Raw genomic sequence first — 11,501 nt, forward strand, 5'->3', positions numbered from 1 at the left:
AAAAATAATGAATTTTAAGACTTCTAGGCATCTGGGAAATACCTGCCTTTTTGTTTTTCTTTTTCAGAACAAGGTCTTAAAGAAAATTATACCTGAGTAACTGTAACCCACCTTTCTACTTAAAAATTAAGAGAAGAAATTATAAACTAAAGCCCTTCTTGGTATATATATATATATATACCGAACTAAAGTAATACATTTTCTACAAAAATTCTAAAAGAAACAGTACACTAAATTAATCCCAAATTACAACAAAATTTTACTGAATATTGAATCGAAAGTCAAATAAAAAAATATTGAAATAGAATTGTATTAAAGCAAAAAGTATTTCCAGTCTGAGAAAATATTGGAACAAGTCACATTTCCAAATGTCATTAGTTCCTAGTAATCGGTCGCCATTTATCGGAGATTGAAATAGAAATATCGATACACAATTCTTTTATTAAAATATAATTTAAATTTTACATATATCGCAAAGGTGCGATGTGATCCCGTCCTCGTGGCCGATTCGCGTAAAGACGATCAATGTTCCAATAACGCGTGCCGTCGCGGATTCTTCGTCACACAAATAGTTTTATCGGATTATTGACCTTCGTTATACACTTGCGAAGAAGACGAATCTATTAACACGAACGAATAGCTTCGATTATTCGCGAAGCTCGCCTGATATGAGAGATAATACTCTTGGTGGCAAACAGAGAAATCGCCCAGTTGCTGCGAAGTTTATTGACAAATGGCTGCTCCTGATTCGCACAATAAGCAACGTTACATGGCTGTAAACGTGTCATGCTATGCAGACGACGTACGTTCTCATTAATTCGGCCGCGAAATTGTTTTCCTCGTGCGCTACCATTGCGTACAATTAACCGAGCTGCCACTCAGTTTTGCAAAACGATATCATGTTATCTGTACGTGGTATCTGCCGTCGAACCGATTGTTTGCAAATAATCGTCGTGTTACATAATCGCTTATTATGAAATAAGTAAGAATTACGCGTCGCGAAGGTTTCTCTCCCAATAACAAGAGTTTCCGACAAAAGTCATCCATAACAGAATTCCAAAATATGTTCGTCATTTCTTGTAACAAAAAATATATTACGCTTTATTTACACTCAGAGAAATATAACAATGACAACTATAAGTTTTATGAAAAAAGTTTAGTAGCATAAGTTATCAAATATAGTAAAATAATTGCAATTGAATATTCATTTAATATAACCAAAAATAATTTTACTTTTTTTTAAATATTTAGTATTATAAAATATAATAATATAATAATATAGTAATACATAATAATATAATAGCATAATAATATAATAATGTTACTAATCGTTGGTGATAAATATTTAGAACAGTAAAATTATTTTTGATTATATTACTAACTAAATATTTAATTGCAAATATTTCACTCGACATTTGATAGCTTTTGATTATCAAATTCTTTTCTTTTAAATATGTAGAATTAATATACATAGAATAAACTATTTCATAATCGCAATAAAACATTATAAAATAGTTTATTCATTTAAGTAGATTAATTCTACATATAAAATTCTATACTTATATATAGTGTATGGTGGTATATATAGTGTATATACTTATAGTATTGTCATCATTAATTTTTTGTCACCACTATATATCTTTTTCTCTGAGTGTAGAAAATGTTTCTAGAATTGGCGGAAAATTAGATTCGTTCTTGTTAACGAGCACATCGAAGCATTGATCCGTGAAAAGACTCTCTAAACCAATTTCGGTTTACCCTAAACCTACGCCTTTCCTTCAGATTGAAAACAGCATTGAACATTTCCGATTTAACTCTAATTGGCCTGCATGTCGTAATGTATAGCAAAAGCGTGGAACGAAGTTAGGTCACGGATCGATATTGCACGGTGGGAAATCTAAGGGACACCCGCCTCCATCCCTCCTACATCAAATACGCAACAATACGCCTTTTACATTCAGGTAGAAATCAACGAAATGGCAGCATAACGGCGGCTCCACGGGAGTTCAGATCCGTACGTGATATTTTTATAAATAACTTCAACGACGAAAACTCTATGCTATTTTTCCGAAGCGCACGGTACATGGTAAAAGCGAACAAATGGATTTCACGGGAAAGCGTAGCGGCATTCGACGTTAAGGTAAAAGTGAAAATGCAGACGTTCTTCACTTGCGTCATTGCGATTATATTATATTTCAAGCGGCTGGACTATGTCACGACGTTCATAGTTCGATAATGCAAATTGGAACGGTGATTAATACTTTTTTTTGCGATTAGAATACATGCTTCCTACCCATGGCACATAATATCTGTACAATGTCTATTTATATGTTCACACAGAAAGCGTAAAATGCATAGAAAATAGCAAGTTAGACCTTAAATAGCGATGCACAGATTACAGCATATATATCGAATCATTATTTCTAACAATTACTATATAACTAATACCTAAAAAATTTGTTAAGCTGAATGTATAAATGCTATTTTATAAAGCCACTATTATATTATTAGAAATTAAATTTGGCATATTATTTTTTGAGTATAGAGTAATTTTATAATTTTATACACCTACAAGTGTAGATTAGTATTTTATAATTTATAACATTAATTTCGTGTGTAAGACTTCGATTAAATTTTGTTTAACTGCTGCAAATTTTTCGGAATGATTAATTTCTAGAAAAAGTAAGTTTACGCGACAGCTAGACATCAAGGCACCGTAGCGAGATAGATTTGATTAAACGCAAACAAGAGCATGAGAGCATCCTTTGGCCTGGATGCTCGTGAGATTCTACCGTTTGCACGACCGGTTCCATTAGTGAGAATCAAAGTTTAAGGTTGAAGCAGACTCGAGGCCGACCGATCTTAGCACAACAATTGTCGAAAGTTTCTTCATCACCATTTATCTTCTTTAAGTGATAGTGATAAGACGCACTGTCTTCGATCTCGAAAATGAATTGATGCGTAAAACATTTAACGTTAAATTATAAATAACAGTCGCACTAAGCGACTCTAGCTATTTATAATCCTAGAAACGTATGTAGAATATCTCTCTTGAATCTATACATTCTAAACTTTTGCCATTATAAATGAGTTCATAGAAGTTCTATTATGTACGATATTCTATTTACAATTCTATGTCCCTATCTGGAAGATACTATTTATAATCCAGGAACAAAATCTTTCTTTCGCGACTCTAAATTTATTCTGGATGAGTTCTAAAAGTTTAATTTTATAGTCTTATTCGTAAATTTCTATCTGTAATCCCAAAAGAAACAAAGAAACATTTGTAATCTCAAGGAATTCTTGCTTTTTAAATTGTCCAATAAATTCTAGACTTATTTTAAGTAATTCATTACAGATTTTTCAAACTCGTTTAACTTTGACCATAAATTTAAGTTGATAATGTCGGTTATGAATTAATCAGTTTTACATTTTCTTTTCTGGTTATTAGGTTTCTCCTAAAGATTTAAAGAAAATGAAACATTGCTAATAAAAGCGAGCTATCAAGGATAAAACGCAATTGTTCCTCGATCGCACTCGAAATATGTGGTAATCTAACAAAAGCTGACAGCTAATTTGGCACTGAACTTGCAACTATTTTAGACTGTCGATCGCGATATGGCAATAGCTCGAAGATGGTACTGTGGCCAAGGTGTCCGAAATGCCAGAGGGAAGAACTAGACGTATCTTCACGAGAATATTCAAGAAAATAATCGACGGACCTAAAATGATGACGCTGAAATAGACTTTCATCATCGCGCCAATGATGCGAACGTAAGAAGACACATTAAGGCTTATTCCAATGTAAGATTAACTTTATCTCGGTTTAATTTATTCTTTATCTTTTTCTAAATCTAAGAATTAGAAAAAAATAAATAGTAAGGCAAACCGAGATTGAAGTTAACTTTACATTGGTGGAACCGGATTTAAATGGAGCAAGTCTCAGCGAACATTCGATGGATTCGAAGCTCCGGGTAGAAACGGCCTGCTGAGAAATCCCAAACTCTCACCGAGCATACGACACAGTCATTGCCGAGGGCTGTCTTCTGCATGAAACCTTCCCTTCCTTCTGTACCTTTCGTTGAGCCACTCTTTCACAGCAGTTCTCCCTCTTTCTCTCTCACGCTCTCACTCTCTCTCTCTCTCTCTCCCCTCTCTCTCTCTCTTAAATCCTGTTCATAGAAACGTACTGGCAAGGTCTGCGTCGGCGCCAACTGACTGGGGAGTCGGCGACGTTGCCGGTTTGCTCAAACCGGCGCTCGCCACGAGGAGAATTCGCTCCGGTAGAGTCGTGGCCGGAGCTCCGTTCCATAGTCGGTTTTTGCATCTAATGTGCGGCGGGTGGAAGCAGCCGGCCAGCCGGAGCGCGATATGCACGAATGTGTCATGTGACACGCGTGTCAAGTAGTGCGCGGCCGCGGCGTTGCTGCACACGACGCCGTACACTGACGGAGATGGTTATCGCGTCCGGCGGTAGGAAAGAAAGAAGACGAGACAAAGAAGGAGAAAGAGAGAGAGAGAGAGAGAGAGGAGGAGGAGAAAAAGAAGGGATAGGAAGGAAAAATAAAACATTCTTGCGTGCGTGCGTGAGAACATCGGTACTCGGTTAACGTTCTCCGTAAACTTAGACCTAGTATTTTCTCCGTAAGTCTGATCCTCGGTGACGGTACAACGTGCAACACGGTACACAATACGGTACGCGGTGGGCACAATTATGTTACCGGCGTAAAGCGGCGACGGCATCGACGGGAGTATCATCGCCCACGCACCGTCATCCGCCACCATCGTCAGCATCGTCATCGTCGGAGGACATCTCGACGTTGCGAAGTATTGTACTGCCAGATTACTCGCAGATGATCAGACTTCAACGACTCTCTCTTCGCGCTACTACCCGTCCCGATTTCTTTCGCGAAGCAATATATCCGGGGTAGCCTGCGGGGAATACAATCGCGATTCTCGGCAGGTAGGTAGTGGAAGAAGCGAGAGTTCTTAGGGTTGCGAAAGGTGATGGACGCGACGACGTTCGCGAACACGTGGTCGAGTAATCGATATATTTAAACTACTACCGTAAGCAGAAGTGTAAGAAAGAGAAAACGAAACCAAGAAATAGAAAAAGTATAATCTGTTTGCGGATACATAAAAATCTTTGTCCTTTAATCGGGCAAAGAGAGAAGCGCGGTCATAACGGATCGTAATTCGAGAAAGTCCCTTGCGAGGAAAAGTCCACCCGTCAGGACATGGGAGATCGCTGTACTTGTGCAAATCGTCACATTGCAGGTTTTAGGAATGCGGGTGCGGGTGGCAAGGGGAGGTGATGGTCCACGCTTGAGGTGGTTGGTTTTTCTGATCGTAGTAGTAACGGTGGTGCGAGTCGCGGGTACACCTTCGAACACGCTATCGTCGATCACAAACGCGTTGTCGTCCTCGTCGCGAGTAGAATGTCCCGAGGGATGCGAGTGTGCGAGTATCAACAGCAGTCTGAGATGCGCGGGGCGAGACTTCTCCAGTCTCGTCTTACCACGAGACATTACGAGCGTGTCGCTGAGAAATGTGCAAGAGAAGGTGATTCGGGCAACCGCTTTGGAGAGGACCGTCAAGCTGCGACGGCTGATCTGGTCGTCGAGCCGCGTCGAAAGAGTAGAGTCCGGTGTATTCGGTGCTACCCCGTATCTCGAACGACTCGATCTAGGTGATAATTGGCTGGCCGACTTGCCGTCGGACGTCTTCCATCCATTGCATCAACTTCAGTACCTGAATCTCACTGGAAACCGGCTGGTCGCGCTGCCGCAACAGTTGTTCCATCATCTGAATCGCCTCCAAGAAATCCGTCTGGCGGCGAATCTACTTTCTGTACTGCCTTATCAGGCGTTCTCGTCCGCCAAGGAGCTCGCGCGACTCGATCTCAGCGGTAACCGGCTAGTCTCGCTGCCGGATCATAGCTTTCAGCCGAATCGACAGCTGCAGGAGCTACGACTAGTCGGTAACCGGCTGACAAAGCTGCCGCCGCGGCTGTTTTCCGGCTTGGTGCAACTGAAAGTGCTCGATCTCGCTGACAATGAGATCGACGCGTTACCGCGTAGTCTCTTCAACGACCTGACGGCCTTGCAACACCTCAATCTCGGGGGTAATCCGATCGCGCGTCTCGCAGACACCGCGTTTCAAAGTCTCGTCAATCTACGATGGCTCGATCTGAGTAGTTTGCCGATCTCGTCGCTGCCCGATAACATCTGGCGACCTGTCAGCAGACTTAGAACTCTCCTGTTATCCGGGACCAAATTGGAGAACCTTCGAAACAAAAATCTGGCTGGTTTGACCGAGTTGGAGACACTGGAGATTACAAACAGCCCGTTACGAGAGATCGGTCAATTAACTCTGAATGAAACACCGTCCTTACGTAGAATCGATTTGCGTAACAACGAGCTAACTTTCCTGCCCGCGAATGTGGCACATTTACCGCTGCTGGATGAGCTACAATTGCAGGGCAATTCGTGGGCCTGCGATTGCCGCATGTTTTGGTTCGTCAAATGGGCGGAGAGCAGAAAACATCTGCGTGCAACTTTCCAAAGCGGGCTCAAATGCGGCCACGAGATGGACAGCACCGTAGACATCCTGCAGACATTACGCTATCTCGAGTGCAGTCCACCAATTCTAGTGCAGGTTACCAAAACTCAACAGTATCTTCTCTTGAGCTCGGTGCTGCTGGAATGCGAGTTCAGCGGGAATCCCGCGCCCTCCTTGACCTGGGTAACTCCAAGCGGTCTGGTGCTCCATTGGGTACCAGATCCAGGCTTCCCCGATGCATTCGTCGAACATCCGAAGGTGCACAGCTGGCGAACAGATCGGCCGGTCGTCGATGACAACCGCATTCGCGTCTTGGAGAATGGCTCCCTTTATATCGCAACGCTGTTGCGGCAGGACGTGGGCAAGTACAAGTGTACGGCGGTCAACCCGATCGCCAATGAGACCGTTTACATAACGTTGCACATGGACCCAATAACCTTGCACAATATCAAGATCTTTAGCATCCTCGTCGGCGCAATTTGCGCCGTGGCGTTTCTTCTACTGACGTTAATAGTGCAGCTGCTGCGGTACTTGTTCGTGAAGTGAGTATTCATAGCAACACATAGAATATATGTAAGAATATATGTTAAAAATATTCTTCTTGAATGTCTTCGCGACTGTGTCATATGCCCGCATGTGTCGGTCAATAGAACCATTAAACAGTTCGAGTGATAGTAACCACTCGTCAAGAGCGTCAACTTTGACGAGTAAAGCGAACAAGTCGACGGAAGGTCAGGACGTGATCGATAACTCCACCTGACGATTCCGACTTCTTTTATTCCTTTCATAACCTCCCCTCGTTAACATTTTTCCCCTTTCGTGAATCTTAGGTGCGGATGCATCAAGTGGTGCATGTGCTGCAGACGCGTGGGCGTGACTCCGCGGGCCAAGCAGATCTACCAAATGCTCGACAATATCGAGCAATACAAGAGCCAGCAACTCGAAAGACTAAGGGAGAACTACACACAGCAGGTGCATAGAATTAAGGACAATTGCGTTCAGCAAGTGGAATGGATCCGCGACAGCTATGAGGGTCAAATGCGGCATATACGAGACATACGGGATTACGGTACTAGCCACCTGACCGCGCTGAGAGATCAGTACTATGATCAGGTACGATAGGCAAATCCCCCATGAATATTTTTGCGCGGGACTGTGCTCTTCGTAATTAATTTAATTGCTTTTGTTAGCGTATTCACTTTCTATCTCATCATAATCTAGTTACAACGCGTAAAGTAATAAAAAATAATAAAAAATTCATTAGATACGTCTCTTTTCGACATTGACGAAACGATTCTCTAATAAGAGAAAACATAAAAAAGCTAAAAAGAAAGTCGCATTAATTATATAATGCGAGATCGTATACAATAGATACATATCTAGTCGCGTCTATTTTGTTATTCTTTCGCAGGTGAAAAGAGTACGGGACTATTCCACAAGTCAGCTGAATTGGGTACGCGAGAATTACGTCTTCCAACGGAACAAGATCCGCAAGTTCAGTGCTCATCAGGTGTTGCGATTGCGCGAGAGTTACAAGTATCAGCAGCAGACGTTGGCCAAAGTGCTGGAGAACCTGCCAAATCTATACTTTGACAATTGCCGGAGCGGCTCGTGCGGCAAGAGCGACTCCATGATATTCGATCCTACCACTCTCAACGGCATGGATACGTATTTCAAAGCGACGATCGACAATCTGGCGGCGGGAGTGAGTCTGGAAGACGTCAACAGCGAGTATTACACGCCGACCGAGCTATCATCGACCAGCCCGGACGGTCAGAACATGATGGAAGGCATTCATATCAATTACATTGAGGAAAGTGATCCACCGCCTCCTCTGGGACTGCCTACAATGTTACCCGCTTCGGCGATATTGCAATATATCGATGAATACGGCAGCACGCTGTATAAGAACTACGAGAACAATAAGCCAATCTTCAAAGGCTCTAATGGTACAGTCTTGGCTAAGGAATCCCGGAGAGAGACTCCAGAAGTCCTAGGACTTCTAGCACCTAGCAATAGTTTACCCGATCTTCCACGCGAGACTAAACTTTAGCCGGCAGAAATTAAAGCGGGTTAAAGTGGCCAAGAATGGGTTCCTGCTATCATTTAAGTTATCAAAAAATACTAGGAGAGAAATTGTTCTCGGACAATTAATAGGAGTGAAGCGTAACAGAAATATCATTGCCACCCTGCGTCCGATAAGTGAAAATCGCGTCTTCGATGTCGAGGAGATCGTTTGAAGCTTCTTCCGCTTTTGACTGTATGGCTGATTCGAAGAGAGTGCTCTAGAAGACAGTTCAAGAAGAACTCGTGTGAGTGCCAAGAAACGGGAGATCCTTCCTTTGCCGAGATCAATGACTGTCAATGATGGTCAATCGCAAGAAAGTGTGTGCATGTGCTAATCTAGGAGAACAAAAAAAAATTACGGACAGCTTTCAAGGACTACTCTTGATATGATCGACCTTGCAACCTGTCCGTCTCTCGTTAAGCGACGTGTGCTTTTTTTCATCAGTGTCATCATTTTTGGATGACTGCCATCATTCGAAAGGATAAAGATTTCAAAATAAAAAGAGAAACACGCGAATTGCATTTCGCGTCCTCGTTAACTTGACTGTAAATTAATTTCCTCTTACAAGCGCGACGAGGAGGAAAAGTAACTTTGCCTAGTTGTCAATTCCAAAAGTCTTAAGATTGCAAGTTCCGCAGAGAATCATTCTCAACTCTTTCTGTAAATATACGTGCGTGAAAGTTTTATGTATCAGTGATATCACAAAAAAAATCGGATCATTCTCTCATTACTAAAGACTGAGGCAGCGAGATCGACATACCCGCAATTCATTTTAATTGCTTTTGTCTTATTTGTCTTAATTTTTTCATGAATTAAAAATCAGCGGGAAAATCATCAGCATTCGGTTGCTCACGTCCTTTCCTTTCTTCTTTTCTTTTTTTTTTAATTACTTATATTTAACGTAATAGATTACAAATTGATCACGATATAGAAGTATGTGCCTATCGGAGAAAGAAAAGGAAACATGCCTGAAAGTAACCAATGTACGTACTTAATTTTTTAATTATTATACAGCAACATATCTCGAACCATCCGGCATTCGTGAGCAAAAAAAGCGAAAGAGAAAGAAAATTATAATGAAAAAAATTATATTAGCTGTTAAATATTTTAAACAAAAACAGCGTTTCAGAGAAAGAAATTGTATGTACAGATTTAGTTGCAACAAAGTTGCTCTTATAGAAATTTTGCCAAGCACCCCTTTGTTGAATAAATCCTGATGAATCGTCGCTAAGCATCTACATCTTAATCCCCTATCCAAATTCCATATCGTAATCAGACTTCGTAGAAAAAAAAGATATATATATATATTAAAAACTTTATTCTCTCTTTTTTAAAGACACGCGTAAACATAAAGATAATAACTAATAATCGTATTAATTAGCGATATTGCTAATTAACAAAGTTACTAACTGTAAGCTATTCAATTAACGCTAACTTTAATCATCGGGAGAGTATCTCCGTAATACATATATATATCATTTAGTAACTGAGTTAGAAAAACGACAATAGTCAGAATAATCAATAATTTGTCCAATTTAAATTTTTAATGGATTAAATAACTTAACAAAATTTAACAAAAAATTCAGTTCAAAATTTTATAACCAACTACATAAAGAATAAAAATTCAATGATAAATTTTCTGAACGAAAAATAATAATTTCAAAATACCGTAAAAATATATTAATCATTTTTTACAGCGTAACAAAATAATTTCACTTAAAATATTTGGAATTTAATTTGTCCTAAAAATAATTAATATCAAATTAATTCTACGCATAATTTTTTTTATTTTATAATACTCGTATCAAACCTAGATTTTATTAAATTTATCACAGTCCTACAAAACAGAAAAAAAAGTAATGCTATTCATAAAAACATGACATCTTTATGTACAAATGATTAATTTAAAAATTCAAAGGAAAACGTAAAGAGCAAATGAGAGATTAAGTTAAAATTATTTTGAAAAGTAAGTTTCTTGAAACTTTGTAATATATAAAGAAACTAGAAACAATAATTATAGTTTACAAATTAGACATGTAAACTATACATTTGTTTTAAATTCTGTTTACAAATATAGTTCGTAACAATATTCATTTTCTAATAGACGTATCATAAACTGAGGTAATTTATGGTTGAAAGACGTAAGATCTCAAGAAATCCTTAGTTTAGATATTTACGGACTTGGTTCATTCTCGTAAGAAATTGTAAATCTCGATCGGATCGTCAGGAATGCAATGCTTTTGTGTCGAAAAAATCACGTGATGAAAGGGCACGTGCAGACCCATTATCTAAATGGTTACTGCCGATCGCAGAAATGGTTGAGTCACCTATGACAACGATATCAATGGAACGAAACAGAAAGGAAAATGACTACGGCCAGAAGAGTATTGACGTTATTTTTGGATCGTGTCAGCAGCAAGAGAGATAAAATTTTATCACGCTTCTTCCGTTAGACGGAGGGGGAAGCCGCGCACGAGATACGCAAGACGAAGCAGAACCATGGTAGAAACCATGTAGTTGGTCTCGGCATCGTGGTGATCGTAAGAGGAATCCTATTCTATACCGAAAGAAACCCGGTCGAGTTAAATCCGAGTAGAATCGATAGGTTGCTCGAATTTGATGAAGCTGGAGTTAATGTTTTCTCAGTGAAAAGTTGAACTGTAAATACAGAGTATTCAAATGTTTTTCAATATAATTAACTGACGTAATCCATCGCAAAGCAAATAAATGCGTTATTAGTGTTTTGCATACTGGTGGGCTATAAAAAATGAATAGAAAACTTTTTAATAAATAAATACATTATACACGCATAGAAGGATACTCGTTATTGTCAGAATCCGAACGTGCATCATGTAATTTTATATAGTATAGT

The 11,501-nt window shown here is 39.7% G+C and overlaps 2 protein-coding genes across 2 annotated transcripts in view; one reads left to right on the forward strand and one right to left on the reverse strand.

Annotated features, from left to right (window-relative positions):
• Positions 1–11,501, reverse strand: part of LOC108752290 (putative oxidoreductase GLYR1 homolog) — a 48,426-nt gene that overhangs the window by 24,828 nt on the left and 12,097 nt on the right. The window lies entirely within an intron of this gene.
• LOC108752288 (leucine-rich repeat and immunoglobulin-like domain-containing nogo receptor-interacting protein 3) lies at positions 4,259–9,855 on the forward strand. Its single transcript, XM_018493017.1, has 3 exons — positions 4,259–7,103; positions 7,392–7,674; positions 7,973–9,855. Exons 1-3 carry the CDS (start codon positions 5,287–5,289, stop codon positions 8,612–8,614), a joined length of 2,742 nt encoding a protein of 913 aa, XP_018348519.1. The 5' UTR covers positions 4,259–5,286; the 3' UTR covers positions 8,615–9,855.

Source organism: Trachymyrmex septentrionalis, unplaced genomic scaffold (assembly GCF_001594115.1).
Source record: "Trachymyrmex septentrionalis isolate Tsep2-gDNA-1 unplaced genomic scaffold, Tsep1.0 scaffold6, whole genome shotgun sequence".
NCBI classification, from domain to species: Eukaryota; Metazoa; Arthropoda; class Insecta; order Hymenoptera; family Formicidae; genus Trachymyrmex; species Trachymyrmex septentrionalis.

Excerpts from the sequence above, each read along its gene's own strand:
- LOC108752288 (XM_018493017.1), top strand. The coding sequence starts at position 5,287 with ATGCGGGTGCGGGTGGCAAGGGGAGGTGATGGTCCACGCTTGAGGTGG. Across the intron at positions 7,104-7,391 it reads CTGCGGTACTTGTTCGTGAA|GTGCGGATGCATCAAGTGGT; the intron begins GTGAGTATTCAT and ends CGTGAATCTTAG. Across the intron at positions 7,675-7,972 it reads GAGATCAGTACTATGATCAG|GTGAAAAGAGTACGGGACTA; the intron begins GTACGATAGGCA and ends ATTCTTTCGCAG.